The sequence below is a fragment of the Argiope bruennichi genome, chromosome 9, assembly GCF_947563725.1.
Source record: "Argiope bruennichi chromosome 9, qqArgBrue1.1, whole genome shotgun sequence".
Classification (NCBI taxonomy): domain Eukaryota; kingdom Metazoa; phylum Arthropoda; class Arachnida; order Araneae; family Araneidae; genus Argiope; species Argiope bruennichi.
In genome coordinates, this window is record NC_079159.1 from 32,245,012 (window position 1) to 32,262,766 (window position 17,755).

At 28.7% G+C, this 17,755-nt stretch overlaps 1 protein-coding gene across 1 annotated transcript; it reads left to right on the top strand.

Moving 5' to 3' along the window:
* Positions 1-1,202: 1,202 nt before the first annotated feature.
* On the top strand, positions 1,203-17,344 carry LOC129983818 (uncharacterized). The gene is made up of 5 exons (XM_056093464.1): positions 1,203-1,511; positions 8,400-8,514; positions 10,730-10,893; positions 13,082-13,234; positions 16,947-17,344. Exons 1-4 carry the CDS (start codon positions 1,463-1,465, stop codon positions 13,168-13,170), a joined length of 417 nt encoding a protein of 138 aa, XP_055949439.1. The 5' UTR covers positions 1,203-1,462; the 3' UTR covers positions 13,171-13,234; positions 16,947-17,344.
* Positions 17,345-17,755: the final 411 nt, after the last annotated feature.

Sequence of the window (17,755 nt, forward strand, 5' to 3'; positions counted from 1 at the left end):
TCGCAAAATTTTGAAAAGTAAAATTATTGACTCAAATTATAATTTCATACAACTTGGTAAATCTCCAGATATTAAATTTAACTGAATCCAAGGTATATTTTTAGAGTTATCTTTGAATGAGCACACGATAAAATATGCAACAAGCTAGACAGATGAAAAGAGGTCTGCAATAAATATTCGATTTCTTTTTATTTCTATTCATTGTTGGATAGGGCACGTTTTTATTAAATCTATATACTTATGAAAATTACGTCAAAAACCTAGATAACTAGATGAATGAAACTTATATTTTTTTCATTTCATTTTTTTATTTAAATACGGACTGCAGATAAATGAAATTTTAGGTATATCCTATAGGAAGACTGCCTATAGCATGATACGACTTTAGTGACATTTCGTCAGTTCTTCACCAATCATGATCCCTACAACTCAGGGCCCACTCTTCGCTCAAAAATTTAAATATATAAGTATATATATATATAATATATAACGCTTTTCCCATGATATCTTGTGAACAGGATGACTAGAATAATTTTCTTTGGATATTAGCTGGCTTGGATTATGTAGTTAGAAATGTAAAAATTTCGGACGAGTTCGTAAATGGTTCATCTAGCTCAAAGGGGATCGAAATGGGGGGGATTTTCCTTTTCCTATAACTTTCTTAATAGTGAAAATAGAAACATAAATCATGTTAGCCAAATTAACGCCTCATTAAGACGAAAAACTTTTGTAAATAAAAGTATTCGATAATTGCAATATCTTAGAAGTTAGGAGCTAAAAAGCGATTTTCAAGCTTTAGTTTTACCTGAAATTAGATTCATGAAATATTTATTAAGTTGAAAAAGAATCTACCTTTGTCTCCCAGCTTGCCCGAGAGAGAATTTCTTTAAAATTTATTATTGATATTAAAATTGCAGATTTATATTAATTTTGGACGAAATTGCACAATATGAAGCTATCAAGATGCCTAATCAAATAAGCAAAAAAAAAAAAAAAAAAAAAAAAACAGAGAGAGAGAGAGAGGGAGAAATTCGAAGACAAAACTCATCTACTGTTCGATTTTTTCAGTTTTTTTATCTTTTGTGGTTTGAGAGTAATTTATAATTCTTGAACAAAAGCGCTAAAGGGCAGACCTGAAAGCAAATCAACGTGCGGTAATCAAGATTGGAGAAATTTAAAATCGTCATAACAAAACTCCTTTCTTCATTATGGCTAAATTGTTAGCTCAAGGTCACCTTTAATTCAGGAAGCCCTTTGTATGTCCCAATTCGAAAGAAAAGTTGAAATAAAATAGACAACGAATATAAATTAGGACTTCCTTTGGCGCTTCGTCTTTGTGGAGATTATTTTCAACCGTAACCTCGTTTCTTTTTTACTTATAAAAAGGAAACTAGTTAAGCAGAAATTTTTAAAAATCCAGTCAATAAGTTTGCATTTTGACTTAGAAGTGGAGAGCTTCGAAATGTTCAACATGATAATTTTCGTCTTTCTTCTATTCTGTGCGGCTAGAAGTAAGTTTATTGCTTTTATAAATAATTTTTATATCGTAATGAAGCAAAAGCATTAAATTAATTAAAAAATTTCATTATGCAGTGAAACCTTTTTAATACGTCTCTTGCTGGTAGGTAATTTTGCTTTGATTCTTATCGAATTTCTTTTCATATTATTATTTAAAAAAAGATTCAAATCTAAATTCAAAATATTGTACCATGGTAATTATCCAAGCTTGTTCCATTTGCCTCAGGTTTATCTAGTATAATTGCATCAACCTTTATATACTTTGAATAATGGTTATTGCTTAACAAAAATTACAAAAAGAATGTTAGCTTAAGATCATATTGTGGTTAATTTAGTGTATTGACATATATTATTACAATATTATTTGTTGTAATAAATATAAACAGTAGCAGTGTTGAAATATATTACATTATTATTATTTTCTTGTTTTATTTTTCGTTTCTTATTTGATAATAAATGAAAAAATATATTTTTCTTTAATCACATGAGATTTATTAATACATTCACAATATGTATAATCTTTTTTTAGCGCGCCTATAAAGAAAAAGTTTCGATACAAAACTGAGTTCAAAAATAAATTTGAAAAATTTATTAAAACCAGATTTAAGAAAACCCCCAAAAATTAATTTTATTGAAATGCTAAATTTTGAATTTGAAGAAATATAAAAATATGTTTTGAGTGATATTATGTTTTGAAGTAATTAAAAACAAATAGTAAAATTTCAGCTAATTTTTAATTTAAAAAATCTAATTTATACAGTAAAAATCAATAAATAAAAACAATGAATCAGTCTCTTAGTACCTTCAACTAATTTTTATTTTATTTTATATGGAACTTGATGTCCTTCAGATAAATCATCGTGGAACACGTACTCCCCATGTCCAGTTTTGAGAGTTATTGTTAAAATTTGGCAACTTTCAACTTTAACAACTAAACCACCAATCAATTTCACCACTTTTCAAGTACAGAAAGCCTGTTGAAATCCTCTATACCTATTGTGTAAAGATTTAATTAAATTGTGTAAAGTAAATTCAACATAGTAATATCCTTTATACTTGGGTATTTGAAGTGTAGAGAAAGTACTGACATCGTCAAAAAATTCGAACTCAAAAGTTTGACAAATCTCCACATTTTAAACCTCTTTGAGTTCAAAAACCCGTTTTCGGCATTATGTTTGTCCGTCTGTCTGTCTGAATACGAACATTCAAAACCCTCTGAGCTATATACCAAATTTCATCCATTTAGTATATGAACTTTTTTGCAATTTCTATCAAATTTGAATGAAATTCTTTAAAGGAAGACTGTCTGTCTGACTGTTCATGACTAAGTGAGTTCAGTGATTGCAAAATGAAAAGACGATAGATAAAATTTGGTGCGCAGATTAGCAGTGCAAAATTTAGTGTAATTTCACATGCATGTAATCGCAATAATTCATAAAAGAAATGAAATTTGTTATGTTATCTAATGAGCTTAAATAGAGTCCTGTGTCAATTTGTGGTTTAAATCACTCGGAAAAAATGGAGCACAGAATACATATTCGCAGGACTGATTTAGTAAAAATATTAAATTCATGCCAAAAAAAACTATATTTATCTAAATCTATTGACTATTTCCCACTAAAGCATTCGAGATCTTATCTATGATCCATATTTTTAAGCCGAGGTGATAGGACTTTTAACGGAGATTACATACGAAAGTTTGGTGGGTACCACACTCGATAGTTATTTTATGCGGTTCATGAAATTTGTTTGACAAAATTTTATTAATAGTATTAAGTTTTTAGGCAATCAACTGGTCATCTAAAGATCAGCGAATGTTTCTAAAAGCCTTTTCTTATAGAATTACGAAGAAATAAGTTTATAAAATTTGATAATTATATATAAAACGGCTTGTTTCTTAGAACGTTTGGAACTATTTCATCATTAAATTTATAGATATTATTATAAAACTATATATATATACTAGCTGACGTGACAAACATTGTTCTGCCATATAAATTATTTCTAATGAATATTTTGGCTGTTAATTAAAAAAAAAATAACGAATGTATTGTAAGTGTGTGGGGATGGGATCTATGACAGAAAGAGGAATGGAGCGCTGTAGACGATGATCGCCGATACAAAAAAAAACACCAACCATTCATTTTCTCAATACAATGTATTTCATTAACGTAACGAACATATACATTGTTTATACTCTTAAAAGTTAAACTTAAAGTGAAAAAAGTAATGTATTTTTTACCGTAAAGTATAAAAATGAAATAAAGAAAATCAATATTCATTTCGAAGAGCAATTGAGTGATTGAGAGCGCCACACATGATTTATGTGTTGTGTGCGTACAGTGGGAAATATGTGATCAATGAGGGCATTTTGCGAATCAACGCCAATGCAGAAATTAGTGGGCAATTTTATTCATCCAGTATTTTACTAGACAGCAACTTTTCCATCCCCGATATCTAAAAATTGGGTCCGAGAATGGGTCAGCAGATAGTTTTTGTAGCATTTGGACGAGCATATTTATTTTTAGCTAGACTTTTTCAACATTACGCCACAGTGGCGATGATTTCAAGCAAGCGTTGATCTCATCAGCGTACGGTGAACATGGATAGGAACATCCTAATTACCTAGTGTAATGAAATATACTTTACGACCTATCCTCATACTTACCAAATACACATAAAAAATTTCATAAAAATCGGTCGAGCCGTTTCGGAGGAGTACGAACACAAACACCGTGACACGAGATTTTTATATATTAGATTTTATAATAATCTATATAACTATATAGATTATTATACAACTATAGTAAATTGCGCATTATTATCGCATAAAAAATTTTCATACTGCATATTCTGAATTCACAACACAATGATCAGTCCTTTTTGAGCTCAAATAGCAGCGATTGCTTTTTTTTGGTTCTTCAAAACCGATGGTTTTTTTTTTTCTTTTTTTTTTCACACCAAGCACTTCGAGGTATTCAGTAATCAACAACCATTTGTCAGTAGGAGACCATGACATGAAATATGTAACAAGTAAATATTTGTAGGCCATAAATATCCATATATATGTTTATTCCAAATAAAGATCGCTGCAATTTTTATCCAAAGTTGACCCCTTGGTTAATAAACAGAAGTTTTATAGAAATTTAAAACATTAAAACATTTATTAACATCAGCAATTAAACTTTATGAACGGAATAAATTAAAATTTCGTATACAGACTGTGAAAGATATGAGAACAAGAAACTAATTGTATCAAAGAAAAAATAATTGTATCAAAAATTGTCTATGCAGTACTTATATACATGAAAATAACATATTGAAAGTTATGCATGTACGCCAGGGCACCATAATTATGATTAATAATAAACAATTTTCTGTAAGTTTCATACTATATGAGATTCATTTATGTGTGTGAATTTTATTCGCGAACGTGAATGAAATGTTGAATAATCTAATTTCCAGGTATTCATTATGTTTTGCTCCGACAGTGCCACAACTCATTTTATCATACTTTTAGCAGTACATATGCCTCATATTAAGGCATATCAAATCAGTCACTGACTAACTTAGCCTTCTGTTAAATTGTATGCGGACGCCAGTAAATAATTCACTGCACTCCATGTTCTAATGAAGCAGTTTTCATTAAACTCATACAGAATTTAGCATATACATAAAATTTATGCTACGGCAGTGATTATTTACAAATATTTACAGGTTTAAATACATAAAATTCAACATTCACAGAAAAAAAAATTCTATAAGAACTTACAACAAACAATTCCTTTTAATGCCGAGATTATATCTGAAAGTGAAAGTAAGCATAATGACGTCAAAAAAAATAACATTTATTGCCAGAAAAAGAATTTATAAAGATAAATTACTTTCAGAAAAAGACAATAATAAAGTAGAGAGTTAACTTCAAATTATATAAATGTAAGGCAGCCTTAGCAATGTTTACTCTACTTCAACACCACATGCCTTGCACAATCATTTGGTCTTTTCTTTTCATTAATTTTCACTAAAGATGTCTTCAAATAAGGCAAATTATTTCATGATATCATCCATTCTAATGAAATTATAAAATATTTAAGAAATCTTATCAAAAGGAAGACACATTGAATTAGACAAAATTAAATATTTCATTTTGAATCGAGTTGCGCTAGTTCGTTGTTTTGGAGCTGTCGATGAAATGAAGAAAAAAGAAGGTTTATGTAGTATAATTTTTATTTCTCAACTCCGAATTTATTTAAAGAGAAAGACAATTAAGAGGAAATATATAGAAAAAAAAGAGTAGAGCGTAGAAAGACATAGATAATTACATTTTTGCCAGATGTTTTTGATTTTTCTTCGTATATTTTGAAGAGTTATTTGCAATTTGTACAACTAAATAAGTATATTTTCCATACATTCTATAATTCATAAAGCGATTATCGAAAAATGTTAATTTAAATTAGTGATTGAATTATGAACGTGATTGCATTATTCATAATTGCGTAAAATTTTTAATTTTTAAAAATAAGAACACAATGTGTGAGAACAATATTTGTGAGAGGTTTCTTACCTTTAAATTATTCCTTTGCGAACAACACTGTCAATATGTGGATGAATAGTAGCGAGTCTATTTATTTGGTCCTTTCTTCGACAGGCACAGTAATGGTGATGAGGCTAGTTAACTTTATCCCAACGACGCATCATGCCTCCTACGGGAAATGAGATCCTTGAGTATGGATGATGATGTTCATTTTATGATTGATCTTAGAGTTTTTGCTATACAAAGGGACCGATCATTCAGATGTACCAGACTTGTCTCGCACCAGAGAGGAGTGTTTTTGCATGAATTACCTGAAAAACAGATAAAAGAACAATTTTAATTGAATAACATATGAAAATAACAATAGTAATTTCCCTGAAACGATTTCCAAATGGAAAATAGATCGCTTATTATCTGATTACGTGAGCTGTTACCCTTGTCACTTCAAAGTTTTCATCAAAATTAATCTGCAGAGTAATGAATCTCTTTAATATGCAATATTTTTAATTAACTGATAAATTTTTAACTGATATTAACTGATAAATTTTTAACTGATATTAACTGATATTTTTAATTAACTAAAAAGTGACTTCTTTAATTAATTGAACTAAATTTAAAAAATCAATAGCTGGAACTCCTAGTTCTTATTTATAATTAAATTCTCTTGGTGAAGATACATTGCTCATGAATACAAAGCACAGAATCAAGTCGTTTAGGCAAAAAAATTTATTAAGGAGAGCATCCAATTGCAAATGTAATTAGATTATTATTAAACTGATGCGAAAGTTTGATAATCTAGAAGGATTGTTTCAATATCAATATTATGATTTTGAATTACAGTCAGAAGCCAACGGCCAACGATCACATCTGAATTCGATTATGAACAAAACGAACATACCTGAATAGCTATTTGTTACAAAGCAATGTTTTAATCTATTCTAATCAATGGGTTATTCTATTACTGTATTAAGTTATTCTGACACAAAAGAAGTTACCTAATATCTAAATTTAAAAAGTTATTCTAAGCTGCGTGATACCGACACCAAATTAGAATTTTTCTATGATGATATTTCTGCAAAAGGGTTAATAAATTAATTTTTGTTGCAATCCTGAAACTTGGTTTTTTGGATGGAAAATTTTAACAGCGAGTTTTACTCGGAGATTGAAGGAAATGCACTTTTATAGTTTTCTAATGTTTACATTAAAAGTTCTGCACCAATGAGTATCTATCAATGATCATAAACAAAACTTACTTCCTGAATTTGCCCCATTTTCTTAACAAATATTTTCAGTTTGATTTTATTATTGGATATTAAATTTTTTAAAAAAATTATTACTTTTTGTGTAAGAAGATGTTTATAAACAATATTTTAATACCATCCCCCCTAAAAATGACTTAAAGATTTTAATAGAATTTAACATTAAAACGTTTTTCATACCATGCTTTTTTTACTAAGTTTTTAGTTTATTTATTTGGAAAGAGAACAACTCGAAAACAGAACATCAAAGACATATGAAATTCAGAATCTTATATTTACAATAAAATTGTAGATATTATATCTAAATTTCAGATTTATAAAACTGCAGATCTATATCCGCCAACAGGAGGATTGCCCATTCATCCATGCTTAAAGTACAAGATGATACAAACGCGCAATGAGTCCAATATTTATTTGGTTTCATACTAGAATTATAGGTCTATATCAATTTTTAAACAAAATTCATCAATTTTTTTTTCTCAAGGAGTTTTTAATATTTTAAAATTTTATATTATATGAATAAGAATCAACTATACACATGTACCATCACAAAAGTATTTGGATTAAAAATCAACTCATCCTGAATGGAGTTTTATAATCAAAGAATAAAATATTTTAAATTTACCTTTTAAATCTGCTGCACGTGTTAATGTTAAACCCAGAACCAAAATTAGAATATGGAAAATATGGCCGAAGTCATAGGAGCCAATTTGAGAGAGCAACAGAAACTGAAATATATATATGATTTTGAATAGGAATGAATAGAAATTTATGCCATTTTATTTTATTTTCCTATTTTCAATAAAATTTATACCATCAAAAATAATATATTCCACTAGTGTTATATGTACTATAATTTGAAAATTGTGATATATTTTTTGTCCATTTATGTTTATGTGAATATGATAATTCTGAAAATTTACTAGAAAAGAAACGAACTTTCTTAAGTTTTATTAAAGAAATAACTATATTGTTATTGCAAAAATTAATGAGTCATGATGCCTTTTTCCTCCTGAATTATCCTGGATTATTCTTTTTTTTATTGTCTAGAATTATTGTAAGCAGTAAATATTAATTTTCTTTTAAAGGATCCATAGCTTTCAGTTGCGACCAAACAAGAAAATGCGACAAATATTCGACAATTCAAGAGCTATCTGATTTGAAATTTACTCCAAATCGAGAACAACTATTAAACTTATGCCCGTAAGTTTTATTTCCATTTATTTAAAAGAAAACGGTAAACTAGTATTAAATATGTTCAGAACGGTTTTCAAAAGGGAACCTAAAATTTTTAATTCATAAAGTTATATTTATAAAATGCTCCCATTGGAATCATTGTTGCCGAAACTGTTAACAATTGGAGTACAAAGTTTAATTTATCCCTAATATAAAAAAATATTGTATGATATGTCCACAATGTTTCTGATAATCTAAATGTAAAATAGTATCGTGAAGATACGGTAACATTTATATTATCTGAAGATATAGTAATGTCGTAGGTCATTTGTAGTTAATACGGATGCTTTAACTATTCATTTACCATCTAAGTCCATAACGAAATAATTATATGCTTAATTAAATAAATAAAAATTATAATTTTAACTTCATTTCATCGTAAATATATAGTATACAGAATTGTTTGATTTGCTAATTTGATAGTGTGTAATATTTATTTACTTTTTTTTTGGAACAAAAAAAATCCTTTACTATGAGTACGAGATTCGTGGCTTTTTAGGTTATTTTTAGGTTTTTACTGTTGGAAATGAAAAATTAATAATATTGGTTATGATCCTAAATTATGTTCAGGCCTTTCAGATAAAAAATTATTAGTTAAGACCGTTCAGATTAAAAATTATTAGTTATTTTCTTCTATAAGTTAATAAATAAACGATTTTTGCAATACATTTTTTATAAACAACTAAGGATATTGGGTCTTTTACTCTGCCCCATATAGCCATAACAATCTTAGAAAGCATTTATCAACATATGAACTAATCAAGGATAATATAATTTATCCTTGGTTAGGATAATTTAGTAATCAAGGAAAATTAAGTAATCTAATTTATCAGAGTGCTTATTTTTTCAAAAAAATGATATCTAATCAGTAGATATAATATATTATAGGTAAAGATTTAGATATATTTAGAATAGATTTAGATATAGAAGATATATTATAGGTATTATTTCAAAAATTTATTTATTAGTTTTTAGTAATATTTATAAATTTTTTCTTATTACTATAGATTTATGACAATAAAGATAAAATTCGGTTTAAATATTCTCGAAATTTGTATGAAAATTCTCGAGTTAATATGAATATGAAACTAGTTATGAAAACTATGTTCCACCAAATCTAAAAATCGAATTATTTTTCCTATCTGTTAAAAATTCGATTATTGCGCATGTCAGAGTGGCTGTAAACAGGGAAAAACACGGAAAAGTGAATTATTAAGGATACTTAATAAAGCAAATTATCCTTAAACATAAGGCATTTTGGTGATTGGCTCCCTCCCAATTCCTTCTTTTCTTCTTACGTTCTTAACAATACAGAAATGCTGAGTAAAATCTGTTTTCTAAAATGTATCTAATGTAAATTTTTCAACAGCATTTCTGCATTGTTTAGTGAAAGAGCAGATCGAAGATCTGAAATATACGTGTTGATACTGATAAGATGAAGAAGTGTTAAGAATCTAACACCAAATGCAAATATTATTGTTTTCTAAATGGTAAAACGTAATTTTTAAGTATATATTTTGCAGAGGTTCTTACTTGTGAGTTATTGAATATTATTGTATCCTAATGATTTATAAAAAAAAAGACAAAGTTAATATTCTAAAGATAATTTTCATATTACGTTCTTCAATATGATTGATTTAAAAAAATTCTTTCAACAACAGGAGATCTTTACTGCGGTTTAAGTGCTCTCATGACCGAGTACAGAAACTAAAATTGAAGTTGATTCCCAGCTGTTTTAAATCAACTAAAAAAATACCTGTTGGAGATTTACGTAGTCAATATTTTAAAGACATCAAATTCATTTATTTATACGACAGCACACACACGGAGATTACAGTAAAAGATTAAATAAGAATATGAGGGAAGACAAGGAACAACATCGAAAGGATCTTTAATCATATAGAATACATGTAACGTAAACGTCTAGCGGCTGGCGCATGCGCGGCTTTGGCAGCTTACATAACAGCAGATTCTACTTTAGGATGAAAGGGATTGAGAACGAGAAAATGAGCATTGATATCTAACAATATCTTTAGCAGAAGTGGCAATTCTTAGATGACAAACAGACTCAGGTTGCCATAACCCATATTATTAACTCGCGCAAAATTGATCTTGTGTGGTTAACATTTGTTCTTGTTCATGTAGCATGTTTTACATTAAAGAAATGTTCTTTTAATTCTAGGAGAACATTACAATTCTTTGATTGTTACTTCGAGGAAATTCAGAAATGCACCGTACTCAGCCTTCCGGAACTCGCAGCAACCGGTCATGAACTTGCCTCAGAAATGCTGAAAACAAAAAATCTTGTTGTTGATATATGTAATGAGAATTCATCTTTGCATGGAGGTACGTATGGATATAGAAGACAACCTTTGTTTATTTACTAGATAGAACACACATGGAAATTATTGTTTTATAGTCTTATTTATGCATATACAAATATTACTTATGAAATCATTCGATTAGACACTTTTAGGAATTATTCATTTAGGGTTATTGAATTTTTTATGCATATGTATTAAAAAATAAATACATATAATTTCTTTAAAAATCATTTTAAAACGAAATATGTTATTTTTAAAAATTTAAAAGATATATAACTTTAAAAAATTTTAAAATAATCCAGGCGACTTAATGATCGTCTGGTCGGAATGGTCGTCTTTTACAATATCTCACCATTCTCACTCTACTAAAATATAATGGTTACTTTCTCAGCCTGTAGCAAAGAAGTTGTCCAAAATTATCCCAAATCAGTTTTTGAAATTTGTTTCCAACCATCAATTTCTTCATCTTAGATTCATTCTTCCTTTTATTTATTTTTTAGTGAATGTAAGTCATTACGAATTTTTGCTATGTTATTTTAAAAAATAAAGATTGATGTTATATAGATCGTGTGCTGGCTTTGTGCAAAATTTAAACGTACCGAATTCATGTAATCTATTATTGATGAAAAACACTAAAGTGAAAATATCTTTAAAACCTTTACAAATCTCAAATTAATGTGTAAACGTAATTTTTTTTCAGATAAAATAAAATAAAAATAAATAAAATAAAAATATAAATAAAAATAAATTAAAACAGAAAAATTAAATCAGAGTTAAGTAATAATTCTTTAATTCTATAAAAAAGGAATAAGCATCATTTTTAAATTGCAAAAAAATTGTTCATTTTTTTTCCTTTCAGAATAAAGAAACACTAAGCAATTACCAGCACGTTTCGGGATGTAAAATAATTGATCTTAGTGAAAAAATGGATCCATTCTTTCTCAGTAATAGAGAAATTAGCATAACTTAAAAAAATATGTATAAACATTGTTTCCTTTCTTAGGCCTTTCCAACCTGTAAAAATGACTAAAAAATATACGAGATTACTAATTATATGATGTTGATGAAAGTATGATTCTTTTGTTGTGAATGATAAAGAAATTAATTTCAAGAAGTGATTAAAGAGGAAAATAGCATAAGACACTAAAATCAAAATGTTATTAAATTATTTGAGGGAAAAAATTGGCAAATCAAATGATTGAAATAATTAAAAAATAAAAAAGTTTCAAAATAAAAGAAACTTTAAACAATAGAATTAACCCTTAAACCTTAACCGGGAAATGAGTCTAGTTAATGGAAAAAATACAAAACTACATAAGAAATTTTTAATTAAAAAAAACATACTGATGTATTTTTATATCATCACGAGCAATAACTCCTTTAATTATACAAAATACTACTTACAATAATATACCATTTAAAACATAAATAATATATTTCATTACAATACAAAATATGAAAATTGATGAAACAGCTATTTTTAACATTTAAACATAAAGGAACATTGCATTTGCTACATGACCACTGTGCGATAACCTTACGTAGTGGAATTTCACATTTTAATCTGTTTAAAATATAGGCCAACGACCAATGCAATCTTTTCGTACATCCATAGGCGACAAAGGAGGAGATGATCTAGGTTTAGTGAAACGTGTATAGAATCGGTTTTTCATAATGATGTATTTATACATCACAAAAAACAGCTACATTTTTTGTCCGTAAATTTATCAGTATAAACAAAAATATAAATATTATTCGTTATTCTTACTTTATATCCATCCAAAAACAAGTTTTTCTGTAAGTTTTATTATTTTTTTATATAAATAATAGTAATTCGTCATACCAGTTGAAAAGGAAATTGTATTCAGATAGCGCGCCAACTGTGAAAATTGTCACAGATAAAGAAAAAAAAACTATCAAAAATTCAAGTTGCGCTCGATAAAACAGTTTTGATAAAATTAAAATTAAAAAAAAACACTATGCAAAGATTGCCACATAAAAATATGAAGTTTGTATCATACGATGCAGATCTATATCGCTATGCATTTATATATACTTTAAATAATTAAGATACATTTTAAATTTTGACTGCATATAAATTTGAATTGAAATAAATAATTTGATTTATACTCTATGGAATTGAATCATCTGTTTTACTATCATTTGATTTGAGAGATTTCCAGTAAAAACTGTGATTTCTCTAAAAACAGATTACGCAGCCAGCATAGAATGCATGTCACAAGTTCCCAATCTCCTGTTTGTATCGACGATACAGAAAAAGTGGTTAAAACGTTTTTAGATTCTAGATACACACTGGACTCTTGGAAAGATGAAGACATTCTCTCGGAAGAACAGCTTTGTTTGTATGTATAATTTAAAATTAAATTTTATTACATCACATATGATTTTAATGCTTTTCTTAACCTGTTAACCAGATAATTAACTTATATTCAGTTTGTTTTACATTGAAATATTTCGTCATACCCAGTTAACAGGTTAAAGCGTAATATTTTTTTAATGTGAAATTTAATCAGAAAGGCTAAGTCTGTTTTTTCGAAAATAATGTTAGTTAACTAATTATTGAATATGTATCTCCATGGAATTTTTTAACAATATCGTTTGTATTTACAGCATCTAAAGAAAATTGGCTGAAAATATTGTCTTTATAAGGATTTATTGAAAAATGCTTTAATGAAAAAAAATACATTGAGGATTGCTAATATTATGTCATATAAGTTGAAATTGTAGTGTTCTGATACTCCTAGTTACTAATATCCCAGTTCAGACACATTGATTTAATCGAATGCTCATCATCTAGACAGCCTATTTGGAAATAAAGGCTAATTGCCTAATGTCTAACGACTAAAAAAATCATACCAATTGTTATCACGGGCCACAGCCGAGAAAAACTCATAGGAGCTATATCTGTCATCGGAATGAAGGTAAATTACTTTATTCACTAGGAAGGTGAGATTCTATTTACTTCTAAGGAACTGAACTCGTGGTTGACCTGGGAAGGTATAATAAACTAATCAACCTCTACCATGGTCAACCTGAAACAATGCAATAAGCACTAATGGAGATAAAATTTTAATGTCAAAAAATTACATATTGTAGCATAACCAAGTTGACTGCGATTCGTGACTGATCACGAGAGTTTAATGAGTTTAGGCAAAAATTTGCTGAGCTTATTGAATGGAGTCTCATAGATTGGTGCCTATAAGATCTTCAGGTTATTTATATCTCTTTCGAAGAATTCTGAACAAAATAGATTACTGTCTTTTCGAAAAAAATCGACATACAGTCAATCCAAAATAAACATCTCTTGACAAAAGTATTGAAGACTGGAAATGAAAAGCATAGAAAGTGCCATAGAAAATATCCCGTCAGAATGCAGTAAAGACAAAAATTGAAAACGGTGTAAGTCTGTAAGTAGTTCGGTAACCAATGACATATGACTGCGATGTATACCCTGAAAAAAGTAGCAAATGCTAAAACTGGCTGATGCTTATGTTTTACTCTCCTGTAAAATCTTCAGTTGGAATTAATTGAATATCCCATTTCCAGTCTTCAGTTAAAATTCCTTTCTTAGTAAGGCAATCGGTGGTAGTAGGTCACAGATTGTTTTCACTGTTTTTCCTATAGAAACTGTTATAAACTCCCTGTAGGAAGCAGCAATCCTTTCATTAATTAATTGACGTACGGCATTAACTTAGATTATGCTGGGCTCTAAATTCAGAAGCGTTCTTAACTAAAGAGCAGTTCCTATATTAGATTGGCGAATTAAAAAACTTTTAGAAGTGACGCAGATTATAGACAAAAGGTTTGTTGAATTGAAATGGTTGGCCCTTATATTGTCATTCAGAACCTTCCCCATTATTTGATAATCAAATTGCTAGTATTGATATTAGCAATTGCCTGTAAATTTTCATTTTGAATTTCTATCTGGTTTTATGAAAACTGGTTTATAACTAAACTTAAGACAAATTTTAGCAACATGTGGAATAATCATAAATTGACTATTCTGACTCGCTCTAAGGCATACGGATAAAGTAGCATGTCCGGGAGCAACACTGGCGATAACTATGGTTGATTCCTAAGAACTATTACCGGCCACGGTGCAACTCTTCCTGTGAGAAATACACTCCGTCATCGATGGGAGGTAGCCAAACCCACTTTTTTTTGCACCCACCAGAATGGCGAGAACAATTCTCCATACCGGTAGTTTCTCGTTCTCATTTTGAGGTGTCCCCCCCCGGTGGAAAAAAATATGTGTTATAAAAAGACTCTTTTGAAGAACCTTAGTTCTCTGTAATAATTAGATTTCCGAATAAATTTGTCACTATTTAAATATATACCAAGCGGGAGATAACTGATTGCTATACTGTTTTTAAAAACATTTGAAACTTACCTTTCATTCTGTTGATTGATCTAGAGCATGACAGAAAGATATATAATTTTTAATTTCTGAATCCTCCTTATAGAAACTCTATAGAATATAATCATTTTATCTGCACACATTTGAAGAAATATAATATAAAAATTGCATATATCTGAAGATTATTGTTGAACTGAGCCTTCATCAAAAAAAACAGACGAATTCTGTTTTGTAGTAGGCTTCTTTAACTTTTTCTTGCACCTATATATAAAATTTCAATATCATTTTTATACATTTTTAATCATCTTTATCAGACAGAGGTACCCACATCGGGAGGGGGGCACCTCAGAAATCAGAATGAGAAGCTTCCAGAATGGTGTTTGATTATGGCCACTTTGGTAGGTACAGAAATGGTGAGAGCTGGATACTTCCTATCCATGACCGGACGTACTTCTCACGGGAAGTGTTGTACGGTGGTCGGTGATGACCCTTAGGACTTAACGATTGTTTTCACCAGTGTTACTTTCTCGGCGGTTCAGTTATTCAGTTTTTTTCCATGTTCCTCAGGGCGGGGTGGGGCGGAGTAGTCAACATATGATTATCAGACAGAGGTAGATTTTAGTTCAATAAACTGAAAATAACAGTCAAACAATTTTGTCCATTATTCTACAGAAGTTTTCAAAAAATAATTTTTCAATAACGTTCTGTGCAAATTTTTAAGTTAAATTTGAAAAAAAAAATAACTTTCTAAAAGATAAAAATTTAATATATGAAATTCGCTTTTTTATGCATCATTTATTAAAAAAAATTTGAACTTATTTTAAGTTGAAAACGAACTTTTTGACAACAAGAATTTTTCAATGTAGTTTCTGTCTCTAATTTATATTACATCTTCAATCAATCTGTTTGATTCTTTTAACTTTTAAGGAATTATTAGGATGATTAAAGTTTTATCCACTCTTATAAACATTTTGCATGCTGATCTTGCGTTTTTTTTTCTATTATCGAAGGGAATATTCTCTTCTATCTATAAAGGGTGCCCCAAAATTAACGCAAGATTTGAATTTGCCCTCAATCTGTAGTAAAGTGTTGGTACCTGTATCAAAAAAACATTTGACAGCTATTAGTTTAGAGTTAGTAAAAATGGAGAGTTACATGATAGAACAACTTGTTAGCGCAAGATTTTAATTAAATAAAAACACAGTTTGTTTCCTTTAAATTGTCATATTTTTATTGAATCGTAAAGTACACAGAATAAGGTTATGTAAGAAAAAACACATAAGGCAAATGGCCTGCACGGCTTTGTTGGCAAATACTCACTATTTTATAAAAATTTTCCATGACCATTTTGCACAAATGTGGCTGAATTTCGACGATGTAGCGTTGAATTTCCTCCTTCAATGTACACTTGCTTGTAGGCTTGTTGGATAGGCATTTGATTTCAAATAATCTCATAAAAAGAAATCCAATGGTATTAAATCACACGATCTAGTGGGGGCAATTTTCAACTTTTCGAACTGTGGCTGCCCGACTTTCGTTATCTTTCAAATATTGTTCAACAATGAAAACACTTTGTTCTATAGTGTAACGCTCCATTTTTACTAACCCTAAACTATTAGCTGTCAAATGGTTTTTCAATAGGATTGCCAACACTTTATAGTAATTTGGACATTTACGTATGATTTTGAATTTTTCAGAGAGATGGTCTATACTTTGGCATGTTTTGCGGAGGATATAAACAAAAATTGCGGCGAAACAGCTCGAAGAGTGTACCTCACAGTCCTTGAACACAGCAAAAGTGCTGTAGCTATTGAATGTTCCATTGAAGATGATTTGAGCTTGAAGCGCGAATTCCTGGATTACCTGGATTTGAAAGAAGACGATAAGAAGAATGCATTCTGGTCTGTTTTTAAAACATTTAGAAGATGATCAGAATCCTCATTTTGTTTAAATCTTCTTGAAGACAGAATTTACCTTTTTACTTTATATCTACAGAATTTCATCACTTTCATCTAATGCATTGTAATATTTTTTCTTCATTTTAATAACAACAACAAGTGGATTGGCGTCCAAAATAAAAATTATAGTTATCATATATATCTCTAAATTTTTATTTTTTATTTTATTGTAATTCTGTAGCACTGCTAAGAAAAAAGATGCATAACGAAATAAAAATAATATTTTTTAAATATACAAATGAAATCTAAAACAGTTAAATAATGACAGTAAAAATCTTTACTGAAATCTAATGATAAGTTTATTTGAGACTGCAGATCTTTGCCCTGTTAATTTGTATACGGACAAATAAAAAAAATTATTCCACATATTGTTTTATCATAATAAATATTACTCTCGTGTCAGACGATTACTCTGTAACCAGATTTATAGAATTTCATCCAGTTAATTAACTTCCATTTTCGTAATATTTTCGCAATTTAAAATTTTATTATCATAGCATCAATAGATAAATCTTTAAACATTTACTTAGAGCATGAAATAATTAAAG

Excerpts from the sequence above, each read along its gene's own strand:
- LOC129983818 (XM_056093464.1), top strand. The coding sequence starts at position 1,463 with ATGTTCAACATGATAATTTTCGTCTTTCTTCTATTCTGTGCGGCTAGA. Across the intron at positions 1,512-8,399 it reads TCTATTCTGTGCGGCTAGAA|GATCCATAGCTTTCAGTTGC; the intron begins GTAAGTTTATTG and ends TTTCTTTTAAAG. Across the intron at positions 8,515-10,729 it reads CAACTATTAAACTTATGCCC|GAGAACATTACAATTCTTTG; the intron begins GTAAGTTTTATT and ends TTTTAATTCTAG.